Source organism: Apaloderma vittatum, unplaced genomic scaffold (genome assembly GCF_000703405.1).
Source record: "Apaloderma vittatum isolate BGI_N311 unplaced genomic scaffold, ASM70340v1 scaffold556, whole genome shotgun sequence".
Taxonomy (NCBI): domain Eukaryota; kingdom Metazoa; phylum Chordata; class Aves; order Trogoniformes; family Trogonidae; genus Apaloderma; species Apaloderma vittatum.
Window position 1 is genome coordinate 15,995 of NW_009720986.1, and position 22,806 is coordinate 38,800.

A 22,806-nucleotide genomic window follows, 5' to 3' on the forward strand; every position below is an offset into this window, starting at 1 on the left:
CTGAAAGCTGGGAGCAAGGATTATCCAGAAATGCAGCCACAAGGGTAGGATCAGCTGCTGAAATGAAAAGAGATGCAGCGAGACTGGGTTCTCTGCTGGGAGTGATGTGGATGTATGACAACTACCGATGTGAAAGCAATAAAATGATGGTGTAAATGAGGTGGTAGTTTCTGTTTTCTATTCCCTGCTGCCTCTTTTTTCTTAAACCCTTCATGATGAGGCTTACAAGGCCACTTCTCCACCTCCTCACAAGGGAGCATTTTGTCATTTGAAAAGAACAGGTCTTTGGGAGCAAGAAACCGATTTTGATTTAACTGCTGTTTTATTGAAGCTGCTGTGTGTGTAAGATGATGAAGGGAGTTTGACCTGTGAAGCGGTAAAATTTTGTGCAAGATCAATGCTCAGGATTTGATGCTACAGCATCAAAGCCTCAGGAAGGAGAACTCGTCACCTGTGCTCCTGCAGAGTCCTGAGTGGGGACTGTTTGACAGTATTTCCCCAGTGTGGAAGGAGGCTGCAAGGCTGTTCATGTCCCTGTAACAGTGACTGATCTCTGCAGAGACATCTGTGCTGAGGTGTGCTGAGATGTCTTGTCACACACTCCACACTGGTCCCAATGAGAGGTGTTTGCAGAGCATGGGAAATGCAGTGTATGTGAGAGCCCAGGACACTGCTAGAACATCAGCTGGAGGATACTGGGGTGCAGAGAGAGGATACAAGATGGAAAGGACCTCCACTGGCCAGGAACCAGGGTGTATAAGCAAAATTCTTGGGTAATGCTTCTCACTGATCGCTTCTTGTACATAGACTGTGGCACTGATGCTGTGATACTCAGCACAGAGGGTGTGTAAGCAAAGGGAACTCTTTCACCTCCTATATTCTGTGATTCTATTCGTTCTCTTCTCTACATCCCCTTATACCTGTCAGTCACATATTGGTGACACCTGGCAGTCATCCACGCATTTCACCCAGAGTAGTTCTCCTGTCTGCTTCTCCTCCAGAGTCTAAGCCACCACAGAAATGCATGGGCTAGAGACAGTTGGATTCAGCTGTGTCTCTTAAATAAGAATTTTATTATCCATTTGTAATACGGATGCTGTTCTGTTACACTTTTGGTGATAATCTTTCTTGGTTTGGGAATTATCTGGCCACAACAATAATCCCCCACTCCAAGAGATTTCTGGACCCCATATTGCTCTTTATAAATGTTGATGGGCAACAGTCTCCATGGCTGGTAGGCACTGCCTGTTCATAGGTGCCCAGGGACCTTCTTGGAGAAGAGTTATGAAAGCTGAGGCTGTGAGAACCAAGTTGGCACTGCAGGCAGTGGTTATGATGGGTTATGTTGACATGACCTTGTTTATAAAAATCAAGTGATAATATGTCTTCTTTACAAGCTAATAAGGCTCCTCATAGCTCTAGGCCAGCAACCTTGAATGGGTCTTGAACACACTTATGACATTAACAACTTGAAAGTAGTCAGGGAGCTCTACCGTGTACCTATTATTTGAGCTTGCTGAGATGGCATCTTTAAATGGCTGCTTTCCAGAATAATGAATCCTGCTTGAATATTTTTAATTTCTCAGCTTCATAGAAAGTCTGCAAAATTTTACTGAAAATTAGGCTGATTAGAGAAGAATTTGATGAAATACCACAATACATAAAAGAAACTGTCAGGAGACCTATGATTCTGGCTGCCCTGTTAACACATAAGATAACTGTGTTCCACTATGAATGGTTTGACTGCTGTTGTTTTTCCTTCTGGTTTATGTAACAAAACAGGCCCTTTGTTCTGGAAAAGAAGAATACTTCTGTGCAGTGTTCAACTGAGAACTGTCTAGTTATTTCTATCATGAGATTTAACGTGTTTTACTGAAAGACAGCAAAACCACCTTCTGCACTGTGATGCTCTTGCCATTCCCAGTTGTTAATTGCTTAAGAGCATGTCAACTGTGCAGGGATATTTTTTATCTGTTTACTTAGTGCAGCATGGACTCAGTGACTGAAAAATGCAATAATTTGATTTTAATTAGGCTACAATATGCTATCAAAAAACAACCATTACATTGTTGTTCTTAAACTAACAAGTATGTTTGTATTTCTTTGATTTGTGATCTTGCAGACTCAGCTCTTTGGAGTTTTACTTGCTGCTGCTTCAAATTTTCTGATTAGTGTCTCTTTGAATATACAGGTATGAAATTATTTCTCTTTATCCAGGGCTGGTTTTATTTAGCAAGTAACTTTTTTTTTATGGTTAAAAATACAAATTTTGCTGCATTTAACATACCCTCTCTGTAACTGTAGTTTAACAGTGCCCTACTGTAGTTATTGGCAGTGTGACAGCTCTCAGTCTGTTCTTTGCCGTGCTTCTTATATGGGAAAAGAATAAAAATTTATAACACCTCCTTGTCCTTGTAATGTGCCATAAGAAAATACCAGCTGTGACCTGCTTGTGATCCCACTGGACATAGCAAGAGCCTGTCTCAGTGTCCAAATGTAAAATGGAATTGGCCACAAAGTGTTAGGTGTTGCTTAATGAACAATCAATGCAATTAAATGCATAGAGGCATAAAATTTTTTGCAACATTTGACCCCAAAACAACTGTGACCAATTTAGTTTTCCCTCTGCAATTAAGATAAAATTATTTGAATAAATATTATTTTAAATCATAGAAGCAATGGGAGGTGCTGAACTTACGACTATGGCAAAGGGTTGTAGGATGAGATTTATAAAATCCTTTCTGTATTAACAAATAGAATACATACTCTGCAGAAAGTTATATAATTCATTATAATCTGTATCGTCTAGATTTCGTGGTATTTATTAGGTCTTCTAATAAAAGGTTTTGAAGTGCAGAAGACATTGTTGTGTAAGTTGTCCAGAAAAAGTATTTTTTGTAGCTTGTATTTAATGAGATGTCTATTTTCAACATAAAGGTGCTTCTTGCCTTTTCCGCAAAGGATGAAACAGAAAGCTGTGGAATATGAAATCTATTCATAATAGCCCATTTAATTAATACTGGGAGGTTCTTCAATGATTCCATTCTCTTTTAAGGATCTCTAGTTGGAGAATTCCACAGAAAGACATCTGTTTAGCCAGGTTTTGATGACCGCTGCCACCCCAACATAAGTTCCAACCTGTGGATGGGGACAGTACTAGGACAGGCTCTGCTTCAATGGAAAAACTTGTTGGTAGAGTAGAAGTTCAGTCTAGGCCACAATAACAAGGTTGCTCAGGCTTCATATCTTTTGTCTGCTGAGGGCACTGAGTGCCAAAGCGGATGCAATGCCAGGGGATGTACTGAGGCATGCAGACAGACTTCTGTTGACTTGTAATCACTAGCAGCATTTGCTGGATTTGAACTGTCTTCTAGCTTTTTTAATGCTGTTTAGGGAAACCCAAGAGCTCTGTATTGCCATTTGGCAGACAGTTTCAACTGAATTTTTTATCTATCCTTTAAAACAGATTTTTCTCCATTTAGTAACAATATCTTATAAATATGAATAATGACTTTCCCTAGTTCTCAACATTTATTTTTGCACTCATACTAAATGCACAGGCCAAATGTTATCATTCTTTTTCCCTTTCCTACCATGTAGTCAGTTATCCTCCCTCTCTTCCCTCTAGCAGGTTGTCAGCTAAAGAGCAACCCACCATTTGCAATGTATTTCAGTTGGACTATAAACAGCCTCCACTTAAATACCATCCACACACACTGCTATACAAACAAGGCAGACATTTGGAGAGAGAAGGCTGTATGGGAGCTGCTGATCTCACCATCCTGTGTTCATCCACATCTTTTCAACCACACTGTGCCTAAAAGAGTTGTTCCTACAAGAATCTGGGGAGAAAGCAGAGTTCAGGATTCAGTTAAGAACTTTTCTTATTTGTTTTTCAGCAGAAACTTGAATTATTGATTTGAATATTATATAATATTAGTTTCAATTGGATCTTTATTTGCCTTGGGGTTTTTTATTGATTTTTTTTTCATAAAAATGGAATCTGCAAAATTCTGGATGTTACTGTGAAATGCTAATCTGTGGCTCAGGGAAGTTTGATTTCCTTATGTTCCTTTTCTCCTTGGAGGGCTAAAGTTCCTCCTGGAATTTCAACCCCTGAACATTTTCCACAGTATGAAGCTGCAATAACGCACTGCATCCTCTCAACAAGAGGAACAACTGAGACTGTGGTGTATCACAGGTGTTACTGTTCCACCCGTACTCTGTAGAGTAGCCTACATATTAGAATGGGAGTATGAGCAAAATTGTTTACAACCTTCCTGGGGCTGTCTAGGGACAGTTTGAAAGGCAAATATCAAGTGATGGAGAGAGGAAAAAAAAGGTCTATTACCACCATTTATATTACAATAATGGTATCACTTGGATTCCAGCTTTTTTGACCCATGTGCAGAGAGGCTGGTGAGGAATCTGAGAAAGGAAAAAATACTTGACAGAACTAACATGGTAAACATTGCATCCTTCCCAATCATGATGCTTTCCTGGTGGAGACTGCCTGGAGTCTCTTTCAGAAGACCAGTGTGATCAAAATCAAATTATCATGTTATATACCGGTTCTTGTTCTACAGCCAGAGAGAAAACAATTACAATGTGTCAATGATGCCTTCTCCATGTAATAAGAAGTTTTGAAGAAGTATTACTTGATTGTATATTATGTTTATTGTTACAGGTATAGCTGGCTTTCCTTCTGACAATAATGTTTTACCTGAGATCTTCTAAGGTCAAACACAAGATTGTAGACAAATCCTATATTCTACCTAATTAATTTAGTATCCTCCCTACAGCAGATGTGATTAAGTGCTGCCCTTTTCATTTTTAAATTGTATTTCTGGTGAGGATATGTATCATGGAGCAGAAACACCTTGTTCTCTGGTCCCCTTCTCCCAGCTGGTTGCCACAGTTTTGATTACGCCTCGTCTCCTGCCTTTGAGTGTTTCCAGGTTCACAGCACAGCTGCCGAGCTTTGCTTTGAGAGAAGAACAGAGGTGTGCAGTGATAGCTAGGAAGCACAAGCTAGTATTCGTTTTATATTTTTCAGGTTTATTCAGAGGTCTAATTTTTCAGTCACTTCCACCGTGGCTAAGAAAGAACAACATCTGAAGCAGCACTGAGTTAACACAAAGCAGTGTGTCTGCAACAACAAGCTGAAAGTCATATTTAAAAAGAAAACCTTGACGCACCTGAAATTCGAAGTTGACAGCCCCTTTAATTATTCTACTTTTGTCAGACATAAGAACACAATGGAAGTATTTCTTTTCATGCCTGTTCCTAATAATTAATTTTGTAGAAATGTGCTCATCTCCAACTGGCTTGCCAAACAGAGCTGAAGCCCTACTACATGAGCAAGCTATGGTGGTGTGGGATTACCCTCCTGGGACTTGGAGAGGTGGGCAATTTCACCGCCTACGGATTTGCCCCCATTGCCCTTGTCGCTCCACTGGGATGTGTATCTGTCATAGGTGAGATGGTTGGTCATTTCTTGCTTGGGTACGTACTGTAATCAAATGCTCATTTGTGACTAGAGGAATAATACTGCAAGAACTGTAGCAGGAACACGAGGGGAAAATGTTAAAAGTTGTGGTCTGAAAAGAAATTATTCATATAATTACATGAGATGACAGTTTAACACAAACTCTCCACTTAACTGAGAGACTCTTATAATGTCTTTTTCCATAGTTTTGTCTTTTGTGTCACTTTGTGCTCTGCTAGCTCCTGCCAGCTGGTCATCCGGTGCTGTGCTGATGCTGCTGGCTCTGCAAGCCCCTGAAGCCTTGGGCTGACATCCTGCTGACTGCACAGAGCTGTGGGCTGATCCTGATCACCTACAATGTGTTTTCTGTGTTTCCATTACAGCAAGCTGTTTGTGCTGCCTGTCCCCTGCCCATCATCATAATTCATACTGACATGGGCAAATTTGTTTGTCTGCAACATGTGACAAAAAGGGCTTAGAAAATTCCTGAGATGTGTAGTTTATTTATGGCCATCATGCAAGTTGTTAATTTGTTCCTTTTTGTGTAGATTAATTGAACTTAAGCAGGAGTTCTATCCTTAGAACTCATTGACATGGCTTTATTTCATGTGGTTTTTTGAGAGCTGTGAGATGTCTCCTTGTACTCAGCACTGGTGAGGCCACATCAAAAGTACTGTGTTCAGTTTTGGGCCTCTCACTACAAGAAGAACATTGAGGTGCTATATCATGTCCAAAGAAGGGTGACAAAGCTGGTGAAGGGTCTGGTGAACAAGTCTTATGAGGAACAGCTGAAAGAACTGTGGTTGTTTAGCCTGAAGAAAAGGAGTCTGAGGAAAGACCTTATTGCTCTCTAAAACTACCTTAAAGGAGGTTGTAGGAAGTTGAGTGGTAGTCTCTTCTCCCAAGTAACTAGCAATAGGACAAGAAGAAATGGGCTCAAGTTGCAGCAGAGGAGGTCTAGATTGGGTATTAGTTAAAATTTCTTCACTGAAAGAGTGGTAAAGCATTGGAACAGGGTGCCAAGGGCAGTGATGGAGTCCCCATCCCTGGATGTATTTAAGAATCATGTAGACAAAACACTTAGAGATACATTTTAGTCAAGGAGTATTCAGTGTTAGGCTAATGATTTGCCTCAATGATCTTAAAGGTCTTTTCCAATCTAGGTAATTCTACGATTCTGTCAGTTTCTTTGACAAACAGATTTTGAAAAATATGTTATCATGTTGTGCTAATGCAAAGCACAGTGGGCTGGGCAATATTGTATTGATGCTGTAAAACCAGGAAAACAGAGTGCAGCTGTACCCCTTAATCAAATTGCTTCATATCCACAGCTGAAACATTCAGGGCCAAGATATCACAACAGCTCTGCACACGCTGGGGTTCATTCATTTGCTCTTGATAAATGATATCATTTCATGGTCTATCTCTAGCTACCAGTTTCATGCTTGGAAGTGACATCACAGTGAGTGATTCTGTATGGAAAGATAGTAAAGATAAGTCTTTTCCCCATGGACTGCCCAGCTGTAGTGGAAGGATGCAGCCAATCATAGGTGGGTGAAAATTAACAAACAAATAGTGGGGGAAGGAAACTGTAGGCAATTAACCTTTAATGTTAAGCCATTCCAGAATTTTGGAGAATGAGATATAAAGCCATAGTGGGTCACCATTGTAGGAAAGATTTCTCAAAGAAAGGAATAAGATATTACCTGAGATGAAAATGTAAATTAATATGACATATCCTGGTGCAATTTTGGTGGTAGTAGTTATGTCTTTAACAGTTGTAGACATTTCCAGATGTCTCTGAACATAAAAGGACATTGACCAATCTAATTTGTTGCTCAAATTGAATAAAATGCAAATATAGAAAGCTAGAAAGAAAAATTGAAATGCAGCAAGAAGGGAAAAAAATTACTTCATTATTAAAACGCTGCAAAGAAGAGGTCATATTTAAGTTGATTTTTATCCAGGCAGATTCCTTCTTCTTTACCTTTGCCATATGCGAAGAAATTTTGCATCTATTTCCTCCATTCTCCATTTCCCTTTACTTATAACAAATACTAAGATACCATTTTCCTGTTATATCTTATCAAAATTCTCATCAACTTTTTTTTTTTTCAGTTGACCCAAAATGCTTATCCTGGAAGACCCCAGAAAGCACTTTAATATCTTCTATTCCATTCCCATATATCAGCTGACAGTATCCATTTCATAGCCCAAACAATAGAGGTATCTGAAATTCTATTTAGTCTAGCAAACATTCCCTTAAGGAAGGGAAAGTAAAAATGATGTAGACAGCCAACTACAACAATAACTTCCCAATAGCACCTCCTACCAATAGATGCTTTCCTGCCTTCTGAAATTAAAACCAGTGAGAGCATGCATCCTTTTCATTTTAGGAAAATTCGTCATTTAGGGCAACGACAAACTGACCAAGACACATGTACATCAACTGCTAACGACTAGGCAAAGGACAGTTTAGGCTGCAAGTGTTCCAATTGAAAAGATCTAGAAATAATTCTCTTATTAAGTAGTGGCCTCTTTTGGGTAGTGGAGGGTGGGCTTTGCACAGTGTAGCTGGCACTTGTTTTGAGGTATTGGTGATTGTGTGTCTTCCATAAGTTAATTTTTTAAATGAAGAAATTAAGCACTTGACAGCAAACTCCAAGAGTGTGTCTGAACTCCAGGTCCATCCTTTTGATAAGTATTTTTTTTCCACACATCCCACATGGTAAAAGCTGACTCTCACTGACACTGGGTACCCAGCACCTGTGATGTAGTGAGAGGAAAGGTGCTTTGCAGTAAACCCAGTCACTTAAGGGATTCTCCGCAGCTCTTCAGCACTCAGGGTCTGCATGGAACATGTCCTTTGCTTGGAAACCAGGGGTTTGGAAGAGGATAAGGCAGACTGGAGTCTCTGCCCAGAATGGATTTGAGCTGTATCCATCATATATGTCTAGAACTTGGAGACAGGAAGCATCGTTGGTCTTAAAATAGATGGAGCCAACATCTATTATACTCTGCTACCACATTTAACTGCATCCAAATGAGTTTAGCACTTAACCCGGTACCAATTAAATAGTGAAAATTTTCTGCCTCATTCTATTGAGCTGGGTGCTTCTGATGGCTGGTTTTAGAAATAATCCAGCACCATATACCATAAACTGGCATGACACCAATAAATTTAAGTATTTTTTTTCTTAGAATTAAGCTACAAAGACTGTATTTTTCTTCTTACACAGTGGAAGTATTTCTCTATGTGGTTGCAATGATGCAAGCTCTACATCTGTTCAGGACTTTAAATAGTTTGAGAATGCAGCAGTTGTTTTCTTCAAGAGTAGAAATTGTTAAATTTTTAATTTAAAAGTGGAGGAGTAATACATCTTTGATGTGATCATTAGAAGACTTTTTATATTTAAAAATTAAAAATCCTGTTTTACATGTAGCTCGGGTAATTTTAGGCTGCTGTGGTTTTTAGCTCATTGTCTTGCTTTTGCCTGCATAAATAACTTGAGGGGGTGGGGAGATGAGGAGAGGCCAGTAGTATCAGAGATCATTTCTTCTGCAGTTTTCATCATTCTGTGGAGAGCTGTTTTACACTTAACTTGGTTAGACTGACTTTGTTGAGATCACTTTGCATTTTTATATTCTCCCTTAAATAGCCAGGGCAAGAAATTGCTTTAGACTTTGAAAATAGGGCAAGAAAAAATGCCTTTGAAAATAGGGCAAGAAATTGCTTTAGGCTTTGAAAATTGATATCCCTGATGGTGCTTTAGGAAAAAGATTCTCATATATTCTCATAGAAGTGGATTTCTCCCACTCACTTTAGTGTAACATCTTTGTGGCCCAAGAATTTGGAATTTTGAGAACTCTGTTACTAATGAGAACTGGGAAACATTCACCAGACTGTTATTTAAAATACTTCAGTTGTACTTTTCTAGAAGATGCAACTAAAGGATTTTCAGGGTTCCTTCTTCTCTCTGCACTGTGTTATGTCCTATAATCCAATTTCCAGAATTATGTCCACCTTGATGGTCTCTTTGTTGGGGAATTCCTCTTTTATTTGTCCTGCTTTTTATATTAGGATATTGGCATTAAGGACATGGAAAAAATTTCATGTTTTGTCGTACACTTTTCCAGTACTATTTAATCATACCTGAAATGTTACGTGGTTAGTGTGCAGGATAGCTATCAAGAGGCTGTGCACCAACTGACTACGTTCTGTAATATCTTCCATTGTATCCAGTGCGCTATAAATACCTATCACATAAGCTAAGAATAGGTCTGAGTAGTCAATTAGCTGTGGTGGATTTGTTCCAAGATGTCTTGGGCAGAGCTAGGTCTCTGTTTAATTCTGGCTATGCATATGGATATTCTTTCAGTTTCTCCAAATTTGTGTCAATCCTCTCTGAGATAGACCTCTGGCCCATCATGTCTAAGTGCATCTATCCTCCTCATACCTGGATCATCTCCACTGTCTACCCCAAAATGACTCCCAGTATGTCAGCAGATTGCTTTTCCTCAAGCTCCTGCCCTTCCCTTGAACAAGACATATCTGAGATGCAAAGCAGAAGAAGATTAAGGAGATCTTAAGCTAATGATCTCAGGGCAGGGAGATTCTCGAGCATGAATTGTCTATATAAAGACTCCACCTCGGAGATGGTGCTATAGACAGTCAAAATCCAGCTGTGATTATCTATCAGTGCCTGCAGAGTGTAAATGGGCTTGCCTGTCCTCATGCTTTGTGCCATGGATGGGCATTAGGGCCCACCTGTGTCTCCTGTCCCTCTGTCCCTCCCTGTAGCCCTTTGCACGTCTGCTCCAAGGCTGCAAGCACAGCTCCTTTCTCCAAAGCATATCCTTTCCTTTTGAATGTGCTTGATAGAAATGTCTGGGCACTTTTTAAAAATTTTTTCATGTTATCCTTCAGCTGAACCATATTCCTCTCGTTACCTCATCAGTTCAGGCTTTTTTTCTTGGCCCCCGCTGGATGCCCCGTGGAAACACTGGAAGACCACCTCCCTATTCTCTGTCCCCTCAACCTCCTGCTCATTTAAGCTGCAGTGATCAAATCTACTGCCTGCCTCATCACCTTCCTGGCTGTGTGGCATATTATAATAGCTTGAGTTTGGGGATGGATTAAAGCATCTCCATGTGCTTCTGTACTGGGATGGTCCTGAACCTCTTCAGCTTGGAAGGTAGACTGAGGGTCTGTCTGTATAAGGCATACTTCAAGGTCAGATCGTAAAATATGACCGGGATCAACTGCGTCCTCACAGCTTGAGCCCTGCTCGACAGATTTACTGCAAAATCAACTGGGTGAGCTTAAACTGTTTCAGAAGACGGAGGCATAAGTTGCATAAAACAGTGGAAATGCATGGTCTCAGAGTGAAATGTTTTTCTTGTTGCACAAACTGGGAGAGATGCAAGCACTAAACACCAGTCTTTTAATCAGGGCTAGTACTCCTCCTTCAGTATTTCATCCAGACCACCAATGAAATGAGTACAAAAGTATTCTGCAAAGTGGATGATATCAAATGCCTTTACCTGATTGAATCAGCTGAGCTTAACAGAACAAATGTTTGAGTCAAATATTAAATTTTGTGGTTTTACTGGAAAGGTATTGGACAAGATACTAACAGTAAAAGCAGTCTATGCATTTATGAGGAGATTAGTAATCTATTTAAAATAATACACAAAGCTCATGAAAAGAAGAAAGGGAATTATATACTAATATTTGAAGATATGAATAGTTATGAAAGGAATTTTTTAGTGTAAGACCTGACAATAAAACTAGAAGTAAAGAGATGAGATTCATAAATAGCCTCAGTACCAGGAAAACAACTTAATAATGAAACATACTTATTTGTGATATAGTTGGGGTAGGAAAAATAAGTGATAGGCACTCTTTCATTTCTTTCTTTCTTTCTTTTTTTTTTTTAATACAGAAAATACACTCTGTGGACCAGTACGTATTTTCCATCTTTAACTTCTCCACTTGTGTATTACCTCTTTCCTAAAGAAACAATCCTATCTGCAGCTTTCACATCTAGGAGGCAGAGGAGTTGTTTTGCGAGCTGGCTTCTCAGCATTCAGTGTCTGCTACTGGCAGAACCCACATATCACACTACTCTTCATTCCTGTTTGTGCTGGAGGAAATCTACATATGGAGATAATCATAAATCTTCACTCTCTGAAGAGAATAAGCAGCTGACTAAGCTATGTGTAGCACCATTACAGCCCTCCCTTAAGGCATTTAATTGCATATCATGCAGAAAATGGACATTTTCTACCATTTTTTCAATTTAAATTGAAATTCACATACTGTAGTGAATATATACTCATTCAGTAATAAATATAAATCAGCCTGCTTTATGCTGATGTATGAGAAGATTGAAGTTGTTCAATATAAAAATTTAGTTAATAAAAATTAAAACTGAAGTTGTTTCAATGTAACAATTAAGATCCTGAACAAACTCTTTTTCCCCTTTTCTACCCAATAATTTTTTTCCATGATTTTAGTGTAGTGCTGTGTCATATTACTTTACATTTGGAATAATCTGTACTTCAAGGTTGAAGAGCTTCATGAGTCTTCAGAAAGTCTTTGTCATACAGATACAAATATTTTACAGGACTTACTTACTTCTCAATTTATGGATATTAATACAAGCATGATGCAATCAAAGCATTAAATGAACTCAAGGATTTCATTAGGATATGTTGGTTATGTAATGTTTAATCCTTAACAGATCGTCTCCCAGATTTTCTACCCATCTCATGAACTAGCAGCCTATCCACCACCACTTTCAGTGGGAGTAGGATCTGTGCCTAGTTTAGAAAGTTTTGCCCCAATAGTTAGTGTAAAAGCTTAAAATGTTCTGATCCACCCAAAAGTATAGAAAACTTCTCATACGACCAGGGACCAGCGGTCTTTGCTTCAATGACTTACAAGCTAATGATTTGGGCTTAGATTTGTGCATGTGTTGTATTGCTAAAACTAGTGGTTCAAAAGCAATGAGGCTTCAGACAATGATAAATTGCTTCCTTTGTTGTCAAGCTGTTGCCAATTTACACTTTGACACAATTTTTGTTTGTATTGTATTTTATTGCTGACCAATTAAAAAATACAAACACAGAATATTCCTCACTCTGACACAGATCTTGATCTCTATGACCATCTATAGCTTGTTTTTAAAAAACAAACAAGCAAACAAACAAATGAACCAACAACAGCAACAACAAGAAAAACCAAACAAATAAACAAAACCAAAAGCCTCCAAATTGGCAAACAAATGAACAGTTGCAAAGTCAAGATAATACTTTCTGGAACAGCAATTGCCTGAATTCCTTGGTCTGTTGATCCGCAGAGTTGAACATAATGTTCACTGATTTATTTCCCACATCAGTATAATGGTGTAGGAGGAGTAGGCACAAGGTTTCTGTGGCAGAGGGGGAAAAAAAAGGACCCTGACATGGGAAAGGGAACACAGGCTGGTTGGTAGGAGGCTAGAGCCTTGTGGTGGTGAGGTGAGAACATGGCGAAGGGGAAACAGGCGGGCTTGAAAGTGTGGGGGTGTAACATCACTGGGAGTGAAGAGGAGAGGTGGTGAGATGGAAGGCACCTCACCTGTGGTCTGAGGTATGGTGGGAAAGGAGTGGAGAGCCTGGGGAGCTGAGCACAGGGATTTCAGCAAGGCTGCATTTAAGAGCTGAATTTCGGACACAGTAAGAGCTTAACTCATATATCTGGTAGGCTTAACTGTAGCCTCTGGGTGCTCACTTACTCTTCCACCAAGGGTCCACAGGATCCTAGGATAACTCGGGTTGGAAGGGACTTCAGAAAGTCCCTAAGCCAACCTCCTACTCACAACATGGTCAGCTTGCAGGCCACCAGGCAGAGAGGAGGTGGTAGGGAAAATGTGCTGGCTGTCTAGCATATTGCCTTAAGCTTCTTTTTTTTGGAGGAGTTAACGTGTTAAGCAGCTAAATGCACCCGAGACTGTGAGCTGGAGCCCAAAGGAGTTAAGGAAGAGGGGCAGAGCAGCTGTGAGGGCTTCTACATTTCTCACTGAGCTCCAAGGGTACACCTTGGTGCCTGCCATTTGTCTTGCCAGCCAGGGAAAGCCACAAAGTCATCCAAAGACAAAATGAGCAAACACCAACCTGCACTCCTGAGACGCACAGGATTCCTTCACACCTCTTCTCCTCTGGTCCATTGATTCTAATGAGCCACTCTATGCATCAAGACAATCTGTCCTTGATTTCTTTGATTTAATGTGGTTCAAACCCACCCTGCAAGTTAAATAACATAGAAGACTATTTAAAAGTCAAACTTATGGTGCCTAAACCCCAGAAAATTAACAAAATAAAACTGAAATTTAAGTATGCTGTTAGTCAGTGTGTAATGACACAGTGCTTTTTTGGCTGTGCTGCTATAACTTGCTTAAAATTCAGTCCTGAAGGTAATAATACCCAGAATTTGCCAGGCTTCTGATTGGTCATGTATGTCCTCTAGCATCTCATCAAGTCTATGTAACTGTTCTCTGCTTCTTCACCTAGATTTGCCCTGTTTGCTTTTCTTCTCCACTTGAATGCATATAAAGTGTTTGTGGCTTGTCCCCAGGGACGGTTGTCTTTTGTGTTCAGAATCTCCCCTCGGTCTCACTTTGCTCCCCTTGGTGTTTCTCCTTCAGTCCCAGATGGGATAATATATGTTCTTAAAACCTCTCCTATTTTTAGATTCCTGTACATATTACACATCGTAAAGAGCATTAATTATGCATACATTCTGTTAAGCTTATGGTCTCTTGTGCATTACCAGCTATTTCTGGAGAAAGATCTTGCTGCATTTGAATGCATTATTAAAGTGGATGGCAGGCTGAGTGACAAGTTTCATTATCTGTCTGTGTTCCAGTGCCTCCCTGTAACCACTGCCAGCTTCAGAGACTGTGATCCCCTCAGGTTGCCATTTGTCATCTCCAGCAACGGAGGCAATGGAATTTTGGGTGTAACTCGTCTCACCCCAAATTTTATGCCGGCACTGGAATTGTACCCAAGATTGCCTTTACTAGACCTTTGCTGAATGCAGAGAGCACAGATAATGGGGTACTCAAAAAAAAATAAAAATCACTGAGGCGTCAGTTCATTAAGCAACAGGTCCTTGCTGTGACAGTGACTGCGTAGGTGGATGGGTTGAGGTGGGGTTTGGGAGAGCTATGACAGCAGGGAGACAGAGCAGTAATTAATTCCTCCACTATCTTGCTTTGATGCTGCTTCTTTCCTGGGTTTTGTCCTCTTTCTTTTCTAAACCTAGGTAGCTCTGCTATTACCAGTGTTGCCTAGATACCAGTGTCTTTTCTCCAGCAAAGCTGGCGCTGAAACATTGAATAAAGAAAACCGTGTCAGGCGGCTTACTTTCAGTGAGACATTTTCAGTTGAAAATTCTTTTATTACACTCAGTCATTTGCATAGATCTCCCTCACCCTTGACACAGTTTGAATTTATGACTTCTGCTGTATCTGGTCTTCTACTGACTGGATAACACAGACATGATGCCGAATTCCTGTTCTCTGTACTCTCTTGGCATGAAGCTCTCTAGATTTATCTAGAGTACATCTGCTAGCATACCACAAACTAAATTTTCCATCAGAACAATAGACATAATGAGGCAAAGATGGTTGCACAAAAGTTGACCTGATATTTCAAGAGTAAATCAAGAATTCTGTGCTGTAGGCAGGAAGAGAGCTCTTGTAGCAGCATGCTATGATTAATGTTTAATGTGCCCCTTCACTGTCCTTCCTGGGCAGAGGCTTTCTTTGAGGCTTCTCAATGAATCTATCATTACCGATGCACCTCTCTCAAAGGCCTTTCTGCATCCCTTTTACATGGGAGGTATTCAGCCTCTTTTCCTTCTCCTTAGAGGTAGATGCTCCGATGTTGTGTGCTGGAATAAAGCCATTTTTCCCAGGTGGCCAATAGTCTCATTCATCTTAAGCCCCAAACCCCTTGTTCCATCTCCAGCACATGCCCACACTGAGCTGCTTACCAGAAATCCTGGCCCACTGCTGCCCATCCCAAAGAGGCAAGGCTAGGAGCTGCCAGAGGGCAGAAGCAAGAGGGAATAAAAGGGAACAGGAGGTCATTTCCAGGGCTCACTTCCATTTTTCTCTTTCCTTGTTACAAGTGACTCTAGAACATTGGGTAGTGCTGCCAATAGCATGTGTATGGTACACACGTTGGTTCTTCCACATGTTTGTTGGCAGATATCATGACTGCTCTCTTAGTTCACATTAAATACTGTGGTGGCTGTCTTCCTCTCGATTGTGCTGCTGCTACTTGCCTTACAAGTCTCTAATACACTGAAGTCTAAAGTAGCAGAATTTTGTCTTTCTATGCACCAATTTGCCTTGGGCGAGTCCATATAGTGAGTTGGAAAGTGAAACGGTAAGGCTGATCAGTGCTCACCATTCCTGACACTTCCACGTATGACTGAATCAGAGCAGTTTAAGCAGTGTCTGTGTGAGGGATGGGAAGGGCATTACATCTCTTCAACCACATAAGAGCCTGCTGGATACATTTAAAAATCTTAAAGAACCTGAAGGTTGGTTGGTTGCTGGAATGGACTCTTGGCTGATTATATCATAGTACGGTGCAACAACAGCAGTCATGAAATATATTTAAACTTGGCCCAGGGCAGCTTTTTGCTATAGCACTTGATATTCTAACAAATATATACAAAAAAAATCTTTATATTTATGTTCTAGGTAGTGCATTTATTTCTGTCTTATTTCTAAAGAAGACCATGAGGGCTGCTGATATATTGGGTAAGTAAGTGTTTGTTAATACAGACGTGTGTCGCCATATGCTCAGCAAGCTGTAACTCTCACGCAGATCCCCACCTTCACACTCCCACTTACCCGAGCAAGTGTTTCGAGGCAGATACTTTCAAAACTGGGAAGAAGTGACAAAAAGAGAGAAGCTTCAATACACAGGGTAAAGACTGAATTCCTGAATCCTCTGCTTTTATAAACCATAACTCATTCCTTATGTGTCCTTATTGCTCAAACTTATTTTCATTGTCTATTTCTGCCTCTGAGGCTGTATTTAGTATTATCTTTATGATCACAACACAATTTTAATAAAAACAATGAAGTTACTGAGTCATTCATTCAAATACAAGATTTTTTTTTTACTGCATAGACATTGTACAAAAATGTAAGCTCAATTAAAAGTGACAATTTCCCTTTAGGTATTAATTTTATCACATCAAAGAACAAATAATCACATTGTCAAGTCTTTTGTTGGGAAACAAGGTCTTCAGTGTAAAAGCATGTCAAATTTTTGTCTGTGTCCAAGGTTTTTTTGTGTGCCAAAACTGCCTAGCTTGAACACAGTAATACTGAGACACAAGTATATTTCAGGGTTTGGGCTTTATATGAAGCCATCTCATCTGGAACAGTGCACCTGATATTGTTACAGGGCACCTGATATTCCCGTGGGATTCCTCATGTCTAGGCTTGGTTGTCCGTATTATATCAAGAACATCCCAGCTGTTCTCATGAATGTTTTGGAGCGATCTGTTCCATATTGTTCCAGGAGTACTATATAATATTTATACAGGTTTGAGATCCAAGTTTGCCAGCTCAGCTGCTAGATTCAAAATCCCTCCTCCCTTGACTGATCATGTTTCCCTTATGGCCTTATACACTGTGTGATGCCTTAACTAGTGTTCAGCACTGATTTATTTTATTTCTGTGCCTTCGACTTTGCAGGAAGGATTTAACAATGTTGCTGCATTCCATAGGAATGAGCTGTATGATGGGAAATATGGTGATGTTTTTGCAAGCACATAAATATAGAGCAGTTCTGCTTTTCCAAAGGAACAGTGTGTGATAGTGGTTCCAGCAAAGCCCTCCGGATGTGCTTTGTTTTGTATTCCTGAGCCTTGTATTCCACACTGATTTATAGGTTTGCCAAGAATTTTAAAGATTACTTGAAAAAAAAAAATTTGATTAGCTAATATCTCCCTAATCCAATATAGTTTATGAGCTCAGGATCGGCTCACTTCTATCTTGATACCTCAGTGAACATCTGTGTTTGTCAGCTGGCTGTCCACAAGACAGAACTTCCAGATTTTTATTAAAAGCACAATAATGCAAGTTCAACCCTGAAAAGAGGCCCTGGAAACCTAATGGCTGAGCATTCTTTTGCAAATCATCCTTTTATAGAACAGTTCATAGGTCTGGAAATGCAACAGGGAGCGGCGAAAATGTTGGCTCCGTGACAGCTTCACGTGAGCATTGGACTGGAACATATGTGTTGCACCTAATGTTTCCAGGTCAAGTCCATTGCTGCTGCAGATGTCTGTGGCCACACTTACTTTGGGAGAGTTATGTTTATTTATGCTGGTTAACAATCTGTGTATCTGCCTCAGTAAGCAACTTGTTCAGTTTAGGTTAAGTTTACATGACATGCTTTGTACCTGTGAGAAACAGAGAGGAGAGATTCTCCTTTGTCATATGCTTGCTATTAGAATTGTGAATATTTTAAAACACATTGCTGAGTTGGAATCCTAATTCATGAACCTTCATTGACAGCTCTTTCATGTTTCTAAAATTCTTTGCGTCTTCAATAACAATTACACGGGATAAGACCACAAAAGCAAAGCAACCCAGTTGCCTAAGCCCAGGTCTGATTAAATGGGCTTAAATTTTCTTCTAGAAGCTATTCTCAAACCAGCTGGAAAGCAAGGATGACCATGACTACCAAATATTGTATTACCAAAATAATGTGTTCTTTTCTTTAAAGGAGGAACATTGACAGTAACAGGGACGTACTTGTTGGTGACATTTGCTCCAAACGTACCCCAAGAACTCACAGCAAGACAAGTACAGAATTACTTAGTGAGCTGGCCTTTTTTGGTATATTCAGTGAGTATCTGGTTCATACTACTCCCTAAATCAGAAAAACTGGAGTTATTGATCTTTTTGCAGCACTATGGATTAGTGGCAGAAAAACTGCTCCTGAAGATAAAATATGTGATTTTAATAGGAGAGAGAGCATGTCTTTGGGTCATCACCTGAATCTCAAAGCTGAAAATAAGCTGAACAAAATTATGTCTTTGGAACTATATGCTGGGAAAAGTCATGGTTGTGCAGGATTAACACAAATGGAAAGATTTTGGGTTTTAGTGGGCTTGAGGGCAAAACCTAAATATTTACACTGATTATATATCATATATATGTGTTCATGTCATCCTCTCCACATGTACATCTAAGTTACAGTGCTTTTCTGTAATATGATGGACTTGCGTTTTTAAAAATCGGGTTATATATGCTCTTGGTCCTGTTTTTTTCTTTCATATCACTCTGTTTTGTCCTGCTTGGCTGAAAGGAGCTTTCTATGGAGTTGAGATGTGAAGAGGTAGCCCACTTCACTGCCTCTCAGATTAATCTGAACCTGAGTTTGAATTCAAATGCAAAAATATCATTTTGATTGAAGTATCTGTATGCAAACTTCAAATACCATTAATCTCCTTTGATGTATTTAATTAGCAGCAGGAACAAGGCCAGAGTGAGTAGGAGGAATTTCTCTTTCTTTTCTTCTGGAATGCTGAAGATTCGTTCCTCCAGCTGAATGTAAAAGATGTGATATAGGAGCTTCTGAAGCAATTACTTTTTCCCATTAAAGTGGCTTGCTTGGGTTAGATTATTAGTGCCCGTGTTTTCTCAGTAGGAAGCTCAGTTAGAAAGCTACTGACTAGACACATTAAGGACCTTAATCTTTTAGCTAACCTGCAGACTTTACATACATCTAGGTATCTATGAGACTACTGATTAAGCAGAAAGTACATGCTGCCACAGAAAATGTTGATTCTCCTGGTCAATTTTTTGTGCATTTTAAAAGCACCTCAGTGGAAGAAATTGATGTTCACACTGCATAAATCACAACATGGACTTTCAATCATGCAGCAGAGAGCTTTTGAACTCTAGGCAATGCCCTAGTGTTTTAGGGCACTCAGTAGGGGTAACTTCAGCCTCAGCAGAAGCTTCAACAAACCCTAGAATCCTAGAATCCTCGAATCCTAGAATCCTAGAACAGTTTTGGCTAGAAGAGACTTTCAACATTGTTGAGTCCAACTTTTTCCTAGCCCCATCAACACCACTAAACCATGTCCTTCAAGGTAACATCTACCCTTCTCTTAAACATCTCCAGGGATGATGACTCAACCACCTCCCTGGACAGTCTGTTCCAATGGCTCACAACCCTTTCAGTAAAGAAATTCTTCCTAATACCCAACCTGAAACTCCCCTGGTGCAACTTAAGGCCATTTCCCCTCATCCTGTCACTCGCCACTAGGGAGAACAGACCAAATCCCGCCTCTCTACAACCTCCTTTCGGGTAATTGTAGAGAGAGATAAGGTCTCCTCTCAATCTCCTCTTCTTCAGGGTAAACAGCCCCAGATCCCTCAGCCGTTCCTCATAGGACATATCTTCCAAATCTTTTACCAACTTGGTAACCCGTTTCTGTATCATCTCCAGCACCTCAACGTCCCTCTTGTAGCGAGGGGCCCAAAACTTGACACAGCACTCGAGGTGCAGCGTCACCAAAGCCGAGTACAGGGGCATGATCACCTCCCTGCTCCTGCTGGCCACACTATTCCTGATCCAGGCTAGGATGCTGTTGGCCTTCTTGGCCACCAGGGCACACTGCTGGCTCATGTTCAGCTGGCCATCTATCAACACCCCCAGGTCCCTCTCTGCGTGGCAGCTCTCCAGCCCCTCCTCCCCAGCCTGATCAGGAGGGGTTTCTTTGGAAGGAGATTCAGAACAGGGGTTTCAGTGCTCACTGGAGGACCATCTCTCTTTCCTACTGGATATCCCTTTCTACCATTCCACCTAAGGACGCTAAAAAAGCCTGGCATTTTAGGCATTGATTTTAAATTTCTGATTCATCAGTTTGTGTAGAGGTGATGGAGGGAGAAAACATCTCATCCATGCCCAGAGACACCAGAAAATTCAGTACCATCAGCTGTTCACATGTTTGTAAAACCCAACAGTTTGCTGGAAAAGGACTTTTCTTCGTCTGAGGACTTTTTGGGTTTTGTTTCAGGAAAAGTTAAGAGCACAGCTGAATGCCTAGGAAGACTGCTGTATTTTTCTTAGGAGATATCATGAAGCGGTGTCTGGCAACCCCTGGACTTTCTTTGCCCCCTCTCTTTTCCTTGCCTCAGCTAGCATCCAATACTACATGTACAGCATGGGTTGCAGAAAAAGTTGGAACAAGTACACAGCAAACGTTGACTCAATCAAGCTTTATTTGTCCCTTCTGTTCCCTACAATCAGTTTTGAGCTTCTTTGGTCTAAGGAGGAGGGATATATGAAAGGCCCTGCAAGAGACTCTGAGATACCAACCTGCTGGAAGTTCAAGCAAACCCTGCTGTAAACATTCGCTTTGATCAGGGAACTAAATCTTTGTAATTGTTTGTAAAGTGCCTAGCACAAGTTGGCTGCCAAAATATAAAATAGAAGTTGCAGTTTCCCATATAAATACATAGTGATATAGCAGCATAATACAGTCCAACAGCCTTTCTAAAAGTAGCCCTTGAGTGTGGTCTGCTCAGAAATACAAAGCCCCAATGGTACAAAATGTTCTGTGTGGGTGATAAACCATCCCCATGTGGCACTCCACTGGCACCAGAGGAGTTCTGCAGAAATAACCTCTGGTTCCCACATGAGACAACTTTGAGTCACCTTCTGAGACTGCAGTAGCATAATCATGTCTGAGCAAGAATGACTATCCTAGCTTATTTTTTTTCTTTTTTGCTTATGTGCACTTTGAGTCACTACAGAAGACATCAATTATAGATGAAGCTCTTAGGTTTCCCCAGACAGAAGCATAGTAAGTATTGGGTTGTTAATATTTAATCTCTGTAAAAACAGGCTCAAAGCATTTCTGCTTTTCCTTCAAAGTGCCTGGAAGACTCTCCTGCTTCATTAGTCCCCATGTTGCTGTATATCCCAGAAAAGCAGCTGAGGCAGATGATGTGGTATTTTGTTCTGGTGCCTCCTGGTAATGCTTAGGAACATGGAAAACACCATAATTATAAAAAAAATGCTGATGAGATGTGGGTTTGAGAAGACTTCAGTAGAGATTAATTATAACAGGAAAAATGACTGTAAGCAGGTCAAGCTACTTCAATTCCTCTAAAAAGAATAAATATGTGAAGCTGATATAAACTACACACTTCCCATTCCCGGACTTTGTGTTTAACACTACCACAGCTATCAACTATGAGAGCAAGCAATACTCTGGGTAGTTCTCAAGAAATAATTGTAGGCAAACATCCCTGTCTGTGTGAGGTCCTGTCTGGAGCCATACACTCTGCTTGCAGCCTGACTCAATGTGAGGGCCTCTCCTTTGTCTTGTGATTAAAGGTGACCTGTTGGTGGGTCATCAAGCAGCAGAGAACCATCAAATAATAGTTTGGCCGTTGAATAGCCAGAGGTGAGAACTAATTGTTCGAATTTCATGCTAGTGTGTGAGACTTGACAGAGCTGAGCAAACTTAACAACCCTGAAAAGCAAACACCAGCTTTCCCCCCGGGTTCTGTCACAGGACTGCCATCTCTGGCTCTACATCACTGCTGGCTCATTTCTTTTAGGAGTCTTTCTGGCAAGTTCGCTTGCTTTTAAACATCGGGAGATCACAGTGAAGATTTATGGCAGCTTTAGCAAGAGAAGAGCTGGTAGGGACTGACAGAGACCTGGTTCAGTTGAGGTTGGTGGTGCCCAGCACTCCTACCACTCTGGGGACTGGAGTCAGGTGGAACAGGGAGTGGAACACTAGGGCTGAACGGATGGAGCAATTTGAGACAGTGACTCTTCCTGGGCTTGTTTTCAGATGATTTCTCTTGTGTAGTTTGAAACAGAAGTGACAGGGCAGAAGACTGTGCTTTCATCTATTGGAATTGTGATTAAAATTGTCTAGGAAATATAAAACAAATCCATAGCTGAGGTGCAGCTGGCTGCCTCATGGGTTTCTGCACACCCTGTGGCCACCAGTTGAAGGGTTAAATTAATTAAAGCATAATTACGTTCTGATCATGGTTTTGAATACTACTAAACTGGGAGAGGTGTGAGTGTGGTAGAGAATTTTAGTAACTGAATGTAGCTGATGACTGCTTTTCTGCTGCAGTCACTCCTCAAAATGAGAAATTAGCTGTTACATTATATAACTGTATATAGCTAGTAACTTTTCAGTGGCTTTTTTAGAAATTTCATCAGTGCAGCACCCAGGTACTTTTTAGTCTAGTGCTGCC

General features: G+C 40.5%; 1 protein-coding gene across 1 annotated transcript in view; it reads left to right on the top strand.

Moving 5' to 3' along the window:
* The window catches only part of NIPAL2 (NIPA-like domain containing 2), a 49,495-nt gene that overhangs the window by 15,011 nt on the left and 11,678 nt on the right, over positions 1 to 22,806 (top strand). Inside the window, exons 2-5 of the mRNA XM_009871173.1 lie at positions 2,123 to 2,191; positions 5,306 to 5,477; positions 16,249 to 16,308; positions 18,293 to 18,414. Of these exons, the coding sequence (XP_009869475.1) occupies positions 2,123 to 2,191; positions 5,306 to 5,477; positions 16,249 to 16,308; positions 18,293 to 18,414 (423 nt within the window). The remainder of the gene's footprint in view (positions 1 to 2,122; positions 2,192 to 5,305; positions 5,478 to 16,248; positions 16,309 to 18,292; positions 18,415 to 22,806) is intronic.